We start from the raw sequence: 16,114 nt of genomic DNA, 5'->3' as shown, positions 1-16,114 counted from the left end.
TCGAGAAGGACCAGGAAGGACGCTGAAGAGCTACGCATCGACTCTGCGGGTTTGATTACACTGGTCTGAGTGGTCACAAGCAAGTATCCGATTGGTTCATTGAAGGTTGGAGGAAATCCGGTCAATACGGCAGAATAACACACGTAGAGATTCAAGCCGTTTAAATCATGGTTTTTGGTGGCAGTAAAACACCAATTTAACATATGGTCATTTTAAATTGTACGCGAGGGAGAAATATTACCGGGTGCTATTCGGTAAGGTCGGAGGTGTGTTTTTTTTTGTTTTTGTTTCTCCGCCCACTCCGGAAAACTCAACCGAGCCGTCGTTATTTTTATTTTTTAAGGTGACGTGGAGTCGCACCCCTTCTTCTTACACGGTCTCATGTGTCAATAAAAAAAGTACTTGGTGTACCCGGAGGAGAGCCCAATGAATGTATAATACGTTGGGACATTGCATCACCAAGATGTGTCGCTGTAAATCAGCAGATTGAGCTCCAGTATCGACGCAGAGAGGAGACCGCCGGGGCCTGGAGTCCGAGGAATCCGGCGGACAGACAGGTTTTGTTGCTTCTGCACCGCTGGAACTGAAGTGACACTACAGAGATTCAGGTAGAGCAGATCAGACCAACGCTCTGTCTGCATTCGTGTCTTCGTCTGTGGGTGGGAGAAGTGTTGATGTAGTGTTTTATTTGATAATAAAAACAGTCAGGCCCCTCATTGTGGTGACGTTTCTCTCCACAAATATAATAAAACTAATATAATGTGCATTGCGTTTTGTGCCACTTTGACACATGACCTTGCTCTTATTCTTAATTCCAGTGAAAAGGGGGAATCAATCGATCTATGGATCAATCACTCAATCAATCAAACTTTATTTGTGTAGCACCTTTCGTACAGGTTAGTGCAGATTAAAGTGCTTCACATATGGTAATAAGACAGAACAAGTGCAGACAATGAACTCAAAGAAAATTATAAATAAGAATAAAACAATTTGTTATCAATGCACGGCAGAAATAAAATGATGGAAATGTACTAAAATAAAATGGTTTGAAAACAATAACAGCAGGAGAATGGTGTACTTTAGTTGTCACTAATATCACTAAACATTGTTGTAAATGGCTCATTAATGCATGACTGCTCTGGCTTCAGCTCTCAGTCTGTCCTGTTGTTACTTATTTAGCTGAATGATGTGTTAAATTACATCCCTAAACTTGGCAGAGTTTCATCAAATGAGAGTTTGGCACTAAAAAGTTCAGGAAGCCCAGATAAGCTGCTCTGATGCCCCTTTGAGGAGGCATACCAGGAAATCATTTACAAGAGATCAGCTTCTTGAGACTTCCCCCTCTTTTTTTTTCTCTCTCTAACTCAACAGAGATCTGATACAGGACAGATGTATGTATGAAACCAGCTCACCCCTCACAGTCTTATTACAGTTTGATTAAAATAATCCACATTATTCAGAGGTAAATAGATTCAGAATAAACATCTCAAACTTTTTGCAGTGGTTAACATCAATAGTCAGGATGATTATGCATATCAGACAGTAGAAAATGTTATCATCTAGGTTTAGATTGCATTTCCGTTGCTGTTATTTGACCTAAAATGCAAGATCATGACTGACTATTGATCCGCTATTAAAATGTATCTTTTAATATCTTGCCCCAAAAGCAATCATAGCCACTTGGCTCTTTGAAGGATTAGGACAAGACATGTAACCAAATTTGTATGGCTCTACTATTTTAATGCTTTTAAATACACAATGTGGTAGATCATTCATTTTTGGTTTAGTTTGTCTACATACTGCTAGTGCAGAGAGAAAAGGGGAACATTACAACTGCACTGTCATACTCATCATTTCATTCTCTCCATGAGCATGCACATTTAGCATGCACTTAGAAATGCTCTTGATATGTTGTAAGAAATATGATTTTAATCCACCTTTCTGAAATGTGTTGCACCATCATAACCAGAAGTCCTGTAGTGTAAAAACCTAAAACAAGATCTTTAGGCAACACTCTCTAAAATCTACACTCACAAACTCATATCAGGCAAATAAAAATTAAACTGATACATTATATTGTGTATAGTGTTTCAAAATGTTCTGCTGTGTGTGTTTGAATATTGAGGGAGTGATGTGGCATAATATCCTTGATTCCACTTGAAATATGAATACGGTGAAAGTAGCATGAATGTGAGCTTATTCCTCATCTTGAAATGCAGACTGTAAGTAATGGTCCAGACAGTCCAGTTTAAATCACATCTGTGCAAAATGAACTGATGAACTGTCCCTCTCTGCAACAGGGGTTATGCAGCGTGGAATAGGACACCTGCCTGGTGGCTGCCAGAGGACGATGGGCCTGCACTGCGTCTTGATCCTGTGCTTTTTCTCAGGCTGGGCAGTGGGCTACAAGCAGGGGGACAACGTGACTCTATATGTCAACAAAGTGGGCCCTTATCATAACCCCCAGGAGACATATCACTTCTACACCCTGCCTGTTTGCAGGCCGGACAAGGTCAGTATTTGTTGTGTTTACTGTGTACTAATGGGCTGCTGTAATACACAAATGACTCAGAGATTATTCCATCATGCAGAATTTAGACAGTAATGTAAGGATGAAACCTGAATAATTCCTTTAAAAAAATGCTTTTTATCTGGAAGGGACTTTTGTGAGAGTTCCAAGATTCAAATGATAGAAATAGGATCTTTTGAAATTGCATTATTTTTTCTGTGGCTTGATGTAAAAGATGATGATGATGGAGTGGGACCTAAAGTCGTGATGGACTGTACTTTGAGTCTTTATTTATCTGGAGACTTATTAGAAGAGGCCTTGGCAGAATTTCCACATAATCTATGAACCCATTTTGATGAATGCAGCATGAAAAAACCCTACCCTTTTATGTAGAAAAAAGACATAAAAGATATTATTGTACAATCAGGGACACAAGATGATAAGAGAAATGTTCACTTTGTGTGACCAACTTTAGACTTACGTGTCTATCTTTTTGCTGTTAATATTTTGCAGTTGAGCAATTACACAAAGATGCTAAGATTCATGACTCATACCTTTCAAGAAAAGTCATATAGGAAGTTTGACCCCAATATGTAATAGCACTAACCTATTGCCCACATGTTAAGACAAGCATGCAATGACAAAGTGTGATTATAGTCAGGTTAGTTTTATTCTTCACTGACTGGTAGCATTATATGCTGTTTGGAACTCCAAATTATAACCAACTAACACTCATATTGTCACTCTTCTTCTCCAGGTGCATCACAAGTCTCTGAGTCTGGGTGAAGTGTTGGATGGTGACAGAATGGCAGAGTCTTTATATCACATCCGGTTCAAAGAGAACGTGGAGAAGAAAACGCTCTGCCAGCTAACTCTTTCAGAGAAACAGGTATTTATTTACACAGAAACAGAACACGTTAAACTCAATACTTTTTACACTACCAGACATCATCAGTTAACTCTCAGTACTATCAGCTCAATGTGGCTTTAATAGATTTAAATAGAAACATCTGTGTGTAATAAACTGGTCACTGGGTGGTGGACATTTTAAAGACATGAATTTGGTGCCTTTTAAATATATTCTTTATTGTAAGGTCATTTTGATCAAGCTTTCTAATATGCTTGTCTTTATTGCATTCATCATTTCATACTTGATTTGAAACTAATTGGCAATGAATTAGCATGATAAGGCTAAAAAACATGCAGACTTTTCCTACATGAACAACAATAATCAAATGGAAATCCAAAGTCTTATTTGAATATTGCACATTATTGAGGCGCGCTTGCTTTTCTTGCCCCAAGGTGTTGTTTTAAATGGCCATCACAGTGTGTATCAGTTTCAGGATCTGGTGCAGTGTGTGCCGTCACACCTGAGCAGCTACAGTATAGTGTGTGGACTCAGAGAAGGGTGACAGTGCAGAGAAAGTCAATCAGAAACGTTTCATTGAATTAAGCCCACAACCTAGTGATAAATAAAGCTGTCTTTTTTATGTGTTTTATTTTGTGACTAGCCTGATTAAATAATACCTTAAAATAATGGTTGCACTGGAAGTTTTAGTCTTGATTGCAGTGCATGGGTTGTGACCCTGGATATGTTTCTTGTGTGCTAGGTGGATGAGCTTCGTGAGGCCATTGAGGAGCTGTACTACTTTGAATTCGTCCTGGATGACATTCCCATCTGGGGGTTTGTGGGATATATAGAGGAGAGCGGCTTCTTGCCTCACAGCCACAAGGTAAAGCTTCTCACTATCTGTTGCACACGTGGACTGACTATGTTTCCTACTAGGGACTTAGAGAAGTGTGTTAAAGATTTTATCTTTTACACAAAGTTCCTGTTTCTGCTGAAGCACACTTGCTTTCACAGACCAGTCATCCTTTTCATCACTCGCTCCGTCCTCTCACTGTCTCCATTGTTCTCCTTTCTCTCCTTTCTCTCCTTTCTCTCCTCTCTCGCCTCCAACAGGTGGGTTTGTGGACTCATCTAGACTTTAACATCGAGTACAACGGCGACTCAGTGATTTTTGCCAACGTCTCAGTGAAAGACGTCAAACCCGTTCCCCTGGAGGAGGGGGCGGGTGCAGCGGTGGGAGGAGTCGGCGTGGGCGGAGGCAGCGTGAAGGTCACCCACACCTACAGCGTGCACTGGTTCGATTCTCCTCTCCCTCACTCACGGAGAGGCGAGCGCCTCCGAGACTATTCGTTCTTCCCCAAAACACTGGAGATCCACTGGCTGTCCATCATCAACTCACTGGTACTGGTGGTGCTACTACTGGGCTTCGTCATCATCATCCTCATGCGGGTCCTTAAGAATGACTTCGCCAGGTCAGTTGGCAAGCAGCTCAAAATGGTTATTTCTCCGTTAATGTGCTGGAATATTTATATTTCATGACTATAATGAAAAGAAAATGTTACTAGTACTAAATGTGGCTAATAAAGACTTCAGTGCACCTTCAGTAAGAGCCAGCTATGACACATAAAGGCTGTGATAGGTCTTTGAGGCTAGAGTGCAATATGCATCCTGTCTGCATTACTTCATAGAATGTTCCTTAATGGCTAATTTTGTTCGCCAATTTTATTTTGGCATCAATTAAACGATTACTTCATTAGTCAGCTGACAGAAAATGTAGGAATTTGCTGGTTCCAGCTTCTCAAATGCGGGATTTGGAGATTTCTGGTTTTATATATTTTTGTTTAAATGTTTTCTGGAGATGTCGTCTTGGTAATTATGATGGCGATTTTTCACTTTTTTATTTTCTTACATTTTATGGACTACTGTATATGGTCAGTTGATGAATAATATAAAAATAATAATAACCCTTATTAATTATGCTTGTGCTATTTTTTTTTTCTCAGCTTCATTGGTTTACTTTGTTTTCAAAGCAGAAGTCATGTCCAGGTAGCAATTAAAAGGTCTTTAAAAAGTTGCTCTTGTTGCTCATGCTAATTATACATAAGCCCGGTTGCAGACTTAAGGGAGTATAGATACTTAAACATCTTTAACATTACTTTTTCTTGTTGCAGTGTTGCAAATTAGCCCAGTCTTTTCATCTTTCTTTATTCTTATTTTACATCAACTTAGAAATGCTTTGTCGATCTACTTTCAGTGCACATACCATAAGCATTTTCAGACTAATTTGCAATGTCCTTCCCTAAGTGGGCCTTACATAAAACCCAACAATAATATAGATACAGAACAGCACAAAACACAATCGCTGAGATGTGTGAGGGTTGAGTGGTTTTCCTGTAGTGCTTCTGCTTGTTGACTACCAAATAACATCCAGATAAAATCACTTTTCTTTCCCCTGCAGGTACAATGTGGAGGAGGAGGGCGGCTGTGATGATCTGGACCAGGGAGACAATGGTTGGAAGATCATACACACTGACGTCTTCAGGTTTCCACCTTATAAAAGCCTGCTATGTGCCGTGCTGGGAGTGGGGGCTCAGTTCCTTACCCTTGCTACAGGTGATTACTCATTCATTACACACAAAGATGGCAACACACTTGGCTCAAAGTGGATACAGACAAACACAGAAGTCTGTTGAATTCCAAAATAGTAACAGGGGCTACCATTGTTCTGTTTTCTGAGCACCACTGACCTGTAAACAATCTTTGTACAGCACAATTAACGTGATAACAGCATACACATGAAGGTTACATATACAGAGCTCACCTACAGGAGTCTGATCACCCTCATGTCTCCTCGTTCCTATAGCGATCATTGTCATGGCATTACTCGGAATGTTCAACGTGCATCGCCACGGTGCCATCAACTCTGCAGCCATCGTCCTGTACGCTCTGACCAGCTGTGTGTCGGGTTACGTCTCGTGCAGCTTCTACACACAAATCAACGGCCAGCGCTGGGTGTGGAACATCATCCTCACCTCGTCTCTCTTCTCTGGTGAGTCCGATCACAAAGCTTCAATAACAGACTTGGGGACATGCTCGTTCCCAGTAAACCATTTCTTTACACTTTTCCACCATTTATTTCCATCTATCCTCTATCCTTCTTCCTCATCATAACTTACATTTTTCCTCTCATCATTAGACTTTCCACCTGTCATTAAAACTGCCAGTTCAAATTCAGATAATAATATAAAGGGAGGAATTTGGCACAAAATTGATGATTGCATGATTATTATGTATTTTTCTCTTATTGTGAACAAAGCAATAAGAGAAAAATAAAGTGATGAATGTCACCTGTTCATGAGGCTCCATGTTCTATGTTTTTTCTGTTAATTTTTGTTTGATATTTAAACTCAAATGTAATTCAGATTAGGAATTATGATTATAAATCAAATAAGTGTTTCTGCCCACTAAATGAAGGCAGAGGTAACTTATTCATGTCATGTACGACACTTAACATTTCTGTTGCACTTAAGAGAATATTAATGAATGTCACAAATGTTCTTAAATCACTTGTATGTGCATTTTAAGAACACATTTCAGTGCTTCCTGCATTAGGTTGATTGAACCCTCTGGCAATTTTAAACTAGAAGGTGTTATAAGTCATCTCAAGTCATTTTTAGCAACACTCATACTTGGAGTAATTAAATAATGCTCATCATAATCTATGTTCACTTGGTCCTTCATTGCCATAGCTCCCCTGTTCCTGACATGGAGCGTAGTGAACTCAATCCACTGGTGGAGCGGCTCCACCCAGGCCCTGCCAGCCACCACCGTGCTCCTCTTGCTGGGAGCCTGGGTACTGGTGGGCTTCCCCCTCACTGTCATCGGCGGAATCGTGGGAAAGAACCGAGCCGGCAGCTTCCAGGCCCCCTGTCGCACCCGCAACATCCCCCGGCAGATCCCTACACAGCCCTGGTACAAACACGCAGCTGTACACATGGCCATCGGCGGCTTCCTGCCATTCAGGTGAGCTGTCTTCATGTCTGGAAAAGAGGTGCTTTAATATAACAGCATAAAGCTTTAAAAACACATGGATGTAAAAGTGGAAGACAGAGACAGAGTTTACACAGGAAATTAGGGCTTGCAATCCGGATTTATTCTTATCTCAACAGTTTTAATGTAGAAAAATGTCTTGTTAAAATGTTTATTATTTATGGACCTATATTTGAATATATTTCTTTTTGGGGTTCTGCTATTTAACTACTGCATTACCATATATTATTCAGCACTAGACTGGTTTGGATAATGCATGAAATCTTAAAATGTTTGCACTAAATGGCTCACCTTGAATTCTAAGTCAGCACTACTGGTAAAGTAAGTGTTTTCCCGGTGAGATGTGGTTGATTCTTCTTTCATCTGCACAGATTTATGTACTCCAGTGGTAAAAAAAAGATTTAAATTGCAGTCTCTTCAGGTCATTGTCTAGACACTTATTCATTCTTTTTCATCACCTCTCTCCTACAGTGCCATCTCAGTGGAGCTGTACTACATCTTTGCCACAGTTTGGGGCAGAGAGCACTACACTCTGTATGGTATCCTACTGTGCGTCTTCGCCATCCTCCTATCTGTGGGCGCCTGCATCTCTGTGGCCCTTACTTATTTCCTGCTGTCCGGTGAGGATTACCGGTGGTGGTGGAGGAGCGTGCTGAGCACCGGTTCCACCGGCCTCTTCATCTTCGTCTACTCTGTTTTCTACTACCGGAACCGGTCCTCTATGAGCGGCCTGGTACAGAGCACCGAGTTCTTCGGCTACTCTCTGCTCACAGCGCTGGTTTTCTCGCTGATGCTGGGCAGTGTGTCATTCTGGTCTTCACTTGCATTTATTCGTTACATCTACCGTAGCCTCAAGATGGACTAGGCATGAAATGTGCACATACATACATAGATGCATTCACAAACAGCTCTAAATACACATTTTCTCGTAGCACACATGGACAATCGTCATCCTCCTCCTTGCTCTTTCAGTCATACACACACACACACGCACATACACACACCTCCTATGGTATTGATGGGAGGAGAAACGGGGGCCTTTACCTTGAGTTGACAGAAGCTAATTTGAATTTAAAGAGCTGTCATTGCTGGAATAAGGGATCATTGGTTGAATGGATGGGCAGATGAAGATTGTGGCAGGGGGGGGGGGGGGGGTTTATATTTAAGGATAAAATGGAATTTTACAATACAAAGGGATGATTGTGTCCTATCAGGAGTGAATGGGTAAAATGTTTGCTGAAATACAGTATGAGTGAATGGGTTCTCATTGTATGACGCAGATGTGCGGCATCATGTGCTCTGGTTCCTACTTGGTCTATTTAGGCTTGGCAGGATCTGCAATCCTAATTTCCTGCATTTCACTGGTTACCCACGCAGGCAACTGATTCATTTTCCACTTTTGATTGATTATGCAGCAGTGCAAGTGTTTACTTGCAATTATACACCCCCACATATATAAAACTGCCCGCCTATTCAAATGTAATAGACAAAGTAATGTTTTGCACTGGCCCTGTCAAGCTTCACATAGCCCTGCAGTGAATAAGAGGAACGATGCCTTGTAGATTGAAGAGATGTTGCATTATGTTGGTGATGGGAGCAATATTGTCATTGTATTCTATGGTCACCATTGACTGTGATTTTGGTTCTGATGTAAATATAGTCTTTTCAATAAATGCTTTTTAATACAATATTGCCACCAAACACCTTTGGGCATCTTCCTTTGGCAGAGTTCTTTATACAGGTCTGTCTACTGTACTGCTTTATAGCTGATTGAAAATAATGCATGTTGAACTTAAGGCTATAGTAGGTGTTAAATGTCAATCACGACACAATCGTCATATTAACCCCAGCTGTGCAGCCAATAAAGGACAACTCAGTAAGTGTATATCAAGATTTTACCATCATCTCAACAAAACACTCAAAGTCAAACAAAGACAATTTGCCAAAGTAAGCTGTATTTATAGAAAAAAAATGCATTGAAATGTGTGCACAGATCTGTATTAGTACTTCATATGGTTCCAAAAAACTATGTAATACAAAGAATACATCCAACTTGGACCCATCTAGTATCACCAAGCACAAAGAACACACTAACATACATTAAATAGTTGCATATAAAAATAAAACTTCATGGTAAAAAAGTAAAACACTTTTGAACAGGAGTATGAACAAGGCATATGTACACCCAGCCTGGCAAAAAATGCCCCCAGTTAATAAGTAACTTGAAAAGAAGAATATAAACATGGCTGTTAGGTAACATCTACAGAAAAGCTCCTATGCCCATTAGCTCCAATAGGTACTACTGGCTGGCATTATGTGCAATTGCTGTATTTAGGGAACTGTGGCTGTTGACAGGCTTCCCATCTTTGCTGTCAAAGCTTGTGTCAAGCTCAGCATTGCTGGCTGGGTTGAATTCATAATGGCTGACGCCTGGGGGCATGGACCAGCCAGCTGCCTGGGGTCTGGGGGGCACTGCGTTCTGGGATGAGCTGGAGGACCAGGGGGGGTAGCCAGCCGTTCCAGTAGTGCTGCCCATAGTAGCCAGATAGAAGGCCAGATTCTGAGGAGCGGTCTTCTTAAAGGCTGCCTCCATCATATGCTGGTTATAATGCTCCCTGAGCTGGGGCCTGGCCTCTCCCTGATACTGAAACACAAAAATATGATAGTTAATATCAAAATTACATGATCTCCTATATCACAGTAAATCACTGACTGTGACAGTGTTACGTCTCGCCTTTAAGGCCATAATCAGACTATGGTTAGGCCTCCATTATGGACGCATTGCTCTATGTCCAAACCGCTGTTTCTCTGTTATTAACAAACAGGACACCTGGGAAGGACAACTCTATGATTCCACAACAATTATTGTATTTTCCTATTCAATTCAGGCTCAACGGTGAAATGAGTTGTATATGTATGCATGCAACTGCAAAATAAATTGTGTACTTACAGGTGGAATATGTGTGGGGATGTTGGTGAAGATGGTTCCATGAATTGGGCTGCCCTTGTTGGCGGTGTAGCGCTCAGACACCCAGCTAGTGTCTTTCTGGTGTCTCCTTAGCTTCATCCTTCTATTCTGAAACCAGGTCTTCACCTACAAGCAAGTCAAAGCAGATTCCCACTGATTAGAAAATGTCCGTATTCCGTTTTTTGAGCTTGTAATTTGAGGTGGTAAAAAGGGAGGATATGCAACTGTGCATGGAGCTCAATTATTCTCCCACACAACTAACACCTCACCTGTTTGTAGGTCAGCCCTGTGAGGTCTGCCAGGTTCTTCATCTCAGCTGGGGTGAGGTACCTTTGCACACTGAAGCGCTGAACAAGAGCATTCATCTGACTCTCTGAGAAGGCAATCCGGACCTTTCCTTTACCGTTATTTACATTAGTAGTAGTGCTTGCCTTCTTTGGGGCAGTGTAGGGCACATGTAGAGGGGTGGCATTGTTGGTGTCACTGTTCCCTGTCACAGCAAAGGTCCGTGGCTCCTCTGTGAGAGAGCTGGATACTTCTTCGACGACATCTGGGCTCCGGCTGTTTGCCTCGTCGTCGAGATCTTTCTTGGCCCATGTGGCAGGGTCCGCCTGAGGGAGACTCCCTTCTCGGCTGCTGCCAGAACTCCAGGAATCTGAATGGGGGTCAGTGAGTGAGCACAAATCTAGATGGTTAATGTGAACATCATGGTAGCTCCTGTTTTTCCATCTTTAGTTTAAATTAGCAGTGTCCTGTGCCATTGTTTTACTTTCATTATATTGAATTTGTGCTGCATCCCATGTGATCATGGGTCCAAATTAACTTTAGAGTTAACATGAGAGATTGGGATCTACTTACCAGCGCAGTGAACTGGAAGAAGTATTTAACATAATTACTCAACAATACAATAAATAATTAGTGCATTCAACACAGCTATTGTGTTGTTTTGTGCCATTCTCAAATCATATCGCGAGATGTCGCTGCTGACGCGTTGTCGGGTGCTCGCTCTAAAATTTTGTGGCGGGACATTTGAAAACCTTTTTTAACCAAAATGGAGCCGAATTGGACTTCATGGCCAGTACTGGAGGAGGAAATTCTCACTTTAAGCAGCCAACTGGGAGATGTAAGCTTTTACACCAACACATGATAAAGTTTTAGTAAATAACTAAAAAAGGTGCAACAATTGCTAAATTTAGTGTCAGGTTAGCATAGTGGAAAACATTCATGGTTTGCATACCTGGGGAGGTGTGCGCCTCCGAGTCACTGGTCGAGTCGCTCCCGGCCCGCCTGGCCTCGTCAGCCCGCGTATCGTAGGCAGCACGGTGCTGTCCGGCCATGAGCAGACGACCTGCCTGGGTTTCACCGAGGTAGACAAGGCCGGAGCCCTGGTAGTGACAGTGTGCGTTCACGGCGTGTTGCTCCGGGCTGCCAGGCGGAGACTCTTCCCGGGTCCTGGCGGAGGCGGTGTAGTGGGACTGCGTCACCCCAGGACTGTAGTTGCTCAAATCCGTGACTCCAGCCTCGCCCCAGGCGGCCAAGTTCCCGTGGTTTTGCTCGGGCCCGGGCTGGTACATGAGGCCATAGGCGTACGCATGGTAAGAGGGGTTGTAGTTGTAAGTCACCTGCGTCTTCCAGTCTGCCATTTCTCCGGCAGTTGTCTCCCTTGATAAAAATGTAAAAACGTTGCTAAAATTGCTGAAAATTTAGCAGGACAACACTTTAAGCGCTGAGGAGACAAATTAAAACACAAAGACCTGTCCAGTTAAAAAAAGCAGAGCCTATTAACGCACAAAATTTGAGGCGGCATGTCCAGGCTGTTTATAAAGACGTGTGTGGGTGTGGGCAGGGATGTAGGTGGGCGCTTATTCGAGCCAATCTCTTTTATTCACCTTTCATGGGCAGCAGTAACGCCCCATAAATGCTATTTCATTGGTCATTTAAGGGCCAGTTTGCAGGGTTTAGTGCCATCTAGTGGTGAATTTGTAGATTGCAACCAACTAGCCCTCCCTTTACCCTTCATTATCAGGTCTGTAGGAAACTCACAAAAAAAAAAAAAAAAGTAAGTACTAAATGCAGACCATTTTTAAATTAGCCCATGTTCTTTGCCACTATTACAGTGCTGTGTATATATTGAATATGTTCATATATTCAATATATGTAGATACACCAAATATCATAATATAGTATGTTGCCTCAATACAAACAGATCAGATCAAGTTCAGTGCTACACAGTGTTACACATGAGTCACCCTGGGGGCCCCAGAGGTCCCCAAATACACTGTGTGATCATTTTTGTGGTAATGTGATTGAATGTGGTTTGGTTCAGGATTTTACATACAAAAGCACAATACTTGTCCCCTGACTTAATCAGGGTCTTTAGGTGGGCCCTGCTTTATTAACTGATCTTGAGGCTTAGATTGGAAAGTCATAATCTGGTTTTAAGGTCTATACAGTCTTTTAAAGCTATTTTTCAGTTGATAACAGACTTACATTGCATGTCCCTAAATTAATTTGAGTAAAATGATCGCACAGCATGTATTGTTATATTTCAGCATACAGGCTTTGTGGGGTTAAACCAGTCTTGGGATCCCAAGCAAGCTAAAATCCAGCCAGCATCAGTGCAAAAGCAGCAGTTTTATTTCCCCAACTAAAATCATGTTGGTAATAAAAAGAGGGCTATCATAATATAGATATTATTAAATAAGTCGGCAAATAACCTTAAAATGCTGATGGTAACACATATGCTTCTGTGTTTCTTAACCCTTGAGACTGTTGAGTTACCCGCTGGCACGATTAATTATGTTTCCAGGAGCTTCAGTCCCAGATCAATAGACTAAATATAGTATCTGGGTCTCAGGCATGAATAGTTTATGATCTACTGATACTTCTTAGTCAGCGTTATTGCTAATGATTGAGAAATCCATATATGAATCTAAGGACTGCTTGCTGTCTGAGATGAGTAATACATCCACACACTTAAAACCAAATATGTTTAACTGTTTCATTTGTGCACACAGCACAAACATGCACAGACAGCACCCCCAACCTCCTCCTCCCCATTCTGTATAGTGGGATTGGCAATGTTGGCGCTATTTGTTTTTACCTGCATTTGCAATCCTTTTCACAAAGATGAATTAGATTAGACTGTGTGTTACCTTCAAAATGGTTGTTTGTGTTCCCCCTCCTCGGCCGTATTGATGTGTTAATGATTCAGTTAGAGGTGAAATGATGTGAGAACAGTAAGCCTAATGGGCACATTAGCATGTCCACTGATCTCTCACTGGACAGGGTGTGTTTGTGTGAACTTGAAGACATGCAGGAGGGGGATTGATGCCAGTGCAGGCGTGGATAGTTATGCAGAAAATTAGCATTGGTATGTGCTGAGAAGACTGTAGATTGGCTTTGATCACAAGGTAGAGGCTACTGCCTCTATAGGAGTACCATCTGAGTGGGCAAAACTTGACCTATACTAAATTGTTTATACAGTCGATATAAGAAAATTACACACACAGGAGTAGCTTTTCATATTTATTTCACCTGCTTTTGAGTGTCGCTTCATTGGGACCTATGAATTGTTCTTAGTCTGGTCCATCACCTGAGACCAATTTGCATTGAGAGACCCTACCAGGGCCCCCCGACAACACAGCTCCCAGGATCACAGGGACACGTAAACCCCTCCACCACGATAAGGTGACAATTCTTGCGGGGGTGAATTTTGGATTGTATGTTGGATTGAATTTTGGATTGTATGTTTGATTAAATTTTGGATTCAATTTTGGATTGTATGTTGGATTTCAATTTTGGATTTTGGAAAGCTTAAAGTTTTACAAAAAGGTTTAAAGTTTTACAATCCAAAATTCAATCCCAAAGTTTTACGAAAAAAGTTTCCTGTTTTTTACGTCAGCAGTCCATACTTTAAGAGGGGCTACCTACTGAAAAGCTACATTAAGATCAATAAACAGTACGTGTTTGTTGATCTCCTGGATGATCAAAAATGAAGTTGTACTGAGGAGGATTGAGTCTGGTTTGGGTGTTTTGTGCAGCTCAGTAGAGGAGGGTTGAGGTCTGGTGGGGTTTTCCTTGTAGCTGAGCATATCTGATCTTATCTTGTCTCAGTAGGAGGGTGTTGTGGCGTGTAAGGGCTTCACAATATTTGGAACTGATGTCACTGTGCCTCCTTCCTAGAGCAGTGTAGTTTTGTTGCAGTTCGTTGAGAACCGTTTTACTCTCCTCCAGGGCAGTTTTCTGCTGTTCGCACTGGCACTTGTCATAGAGTTGTCTGAACTGGTACTTTGCCTCTGCCTGCTGTTGTTCCTGAAGCCTGGTGTTGCAGTCTTCAGCCTTCTGGAGAGCCACAGCCAATTTATGCCATTCCTCCAGTATTTGTATTTACTTTGTCAAAGCTTCCTTGAGCTCGACACAGTGCTTTTTACAGATGGCCTGTTCCTTCATCAACTCTCTGCTGCAACTTGGAGCTTTTTCTCATCTCTCGCAGCAGAGCGTCCTCAAGCCCTTTCTCTCTCATCTCGTCCAATGACTGACGCGCTTTACGCTCATACACTGTGCTCTGATGCTTAACTATGGCTTCTTGATTGTCAGCGTGGATGCGATTTTTTTTGGACACAAGTTCATCATATTTGTCAGTAAGAGAGCAGTTTTGAGACTTAATTCTGTCATGTTCTTTCTCCATAGCACTGTATTTAGCCCTGTCATTAGCATATTCTATCCACAGTGTCTGTCATACGTCATGTGGCCCGAGGGTGTACATCGTCCTCTCAGTTGATTATTGAGGAACAGTGGAGGCTTGTGTCCAGCCTGCTGTTGTGAAACTGTCTGCTCGAAGCGCTTCTTCTCCTGTTCAAGGGAAGACTTCAAATACTTTTCAGCCAATAGACTGTTTTCCAAAGCTGAATTCTTCTCTTTGAGCTCTGCCTTTAGCATCTGCACCTCTTTCAACGCCTTCTTGAACTGCACCTTTTCTGTTACAATGGCCTCATTATTCCTACTGTAATCATCTCTGGCTTGCTGAAGATGATTTACGAGAATCTTATTCTCATTTAGAGCAGCCTTAAGATCATCCTGCAGCTTTGTGTTCTCAGAAGCCAGTTGTAAGTTTTCTTGAGTCAGACTCTGCTGCTGGGAGACTGCATGATCACACTCCCTCTGAAGTTTACAGATCATTGACCGTTTCTCCTTAAGGTCTGATTCCAACTGGTCTACTTTTTGTTGCATTGAGTAAACACTGTTGTCTTTGGCTTCAGTATTGCCTTGAAGATGCTGAATATTAAGGCACAAGGATTGAGTTCCTTGAGTGCCTTAATTTTGACACATAGCTCCTTCTCACGTTTGTCCTTTTCTTTTTCACACTAAAGAGAGGACACTTCCAAATTAAGCTTGAGCTTCTCAAGTTTTTCAATCAATGTCTTGTCCTCCTTGCAATAAGCCACCATCTTTTACACTTTTCCTTTCAATTTTTTGTTTGCTGTCCGGGTGTTGTCTTAGTGACTTTGAAAGATTAGCAGTTTGTGTCTTCAGGGGCTCAATTTCACTACAAAGACTGTCTTTTTCAGCTTTCTTTCTTTACAGCCTCCTCAAGAGCATCATTTGCTTTTCGCTCTCTTTCAGTTCTTTTACCTGCTCTAAGGCGCCCTTAAGGGCAGCATTTTCTTTTTGCTCCTGCTCCAGACATTCTGTCATTTGAGAATTAACTCTTTGCTCTTTAGCTAGGGCCTCCTCA

General features: G+C 41.8%; 2 protein-coding genes across 2 annotated transcripts; one reads left to right on the top strand and one right to left on the bottom strand.

Moving 5' to 3' along the window:
- Window positions 1-117: 117 nt before the first annotated feature.
- On the top strand, window positions 118-9,103 carry tm9sf1 (transmembrane 9 superfamily member 1). Its single transcript, XM_053342591.1, has 9 exons — window positions 118-608; window positions 2,301-2,512; window positions 3,267-3,398; window positions 4,120-4,242; window positions 4,473-4,831; window positions 5,818-5,972; window positions 6,223-6,408; window positions 7,109-7,382; window positions 7,881-9,103. Exons 2-9 carry the CDS (start codon window positions 2,306-2,308, stop codon window positions 8,272-8,274), a joined length of 1,830 nt encoding a protein of 609 aa, XP_053198566.1. The 5' UTR covers window positions 118-608; window positions 2,301-2,305; the 3' UTR covers window positions 8,275-9,103.
- Window positions 9,104-9,708: 605 nt separating this feature from the next.
- Window positions 9,709-12,020, bottom strand: nanog (nanog homeobox). The gene is made up of 4 exons (XM_053342552.1): window positions 11,615-12,020; window positions 10,647-11,032; window positions 10,360-10,503; window positions 9,709-10,053 (listed from the first exon to the last, which is right to left on the bottom strand). The coding sequence occupies exons 1-4, from the start codon at window positions 12,018-12,020 to the stop codon at window positions 9,709-9,711; spliced, it is 1,281 nt and encodes a 426-aa protein (XP_053198527.1).
- Between the last annotated feature and the right edge of the window lie 4,094 nt (window positions 12,021-16,114).

Source organism: Scomber japonicus, chromosome 21 (genome assembly GCF_027409825.1).
Source record: "Scomber japonicus isolate fScoJap1 chromosome 21, fScoJap1.pri, whole genome shotgun sequence".
NCBI lineage: Eukaryota > Metazoa > Chordata > Actinopteri > Scombriformes > Scombridae > Scomber > Scomber japonicus.
The sequence above is the reverse complement of the archived record's forward strand: the minus strand, read 5'-3'. Positions and strand labels throughout refer to the sequence as shown.

Excerpts from the sequence above, each read along its gene's own strand:
- tm9sf1 (XM_053342591.1), top strand. The coding sequence starts at position 2,306 with ATGCAGCGTGGAATAGGACACCTGCCTGGTGGCTGCCAGAGGACGATG. Across the intron at positions 2,513-3,266 it reads CTGTTTGCAGGCCGGACAAG|GTGCATCACAAGTCTCTGAG; the intron begins GTCAGTATTTGT and ends CTTCTTCTCCAG. Across the intron at positions 4,243-4,472 it reads TCTTGCCTCACAGCCACAAG|GTGGGTTTGTGGACTCATCT; the intron begins GTAAAGCTTCTC and ends CGCCTCCAACAG.
- nanog (XM_053342552.1), bottom strand. The coding sequence starts at position 12,020 with ATGGCAGACTGGAAGACGCAGGTGACTTACAACTACAACCCCTCTTAC. Across the intron at positions 10,504-10,646 it reads CAGGGCTGACCTACAAACAG|GTGAAGACCTGGTTTCAGAA; the intron begins GTGAGGTGTTAG and ends ACTTGCTTGTAG. Across the intron at positions 10,054-10,359 it reads TCCCCACACATATTCCACCT|TATCAGGGAGAGGCCAGGCC; the intron begins GTAAGTACACAA and ends TTTGTGTTTCAG.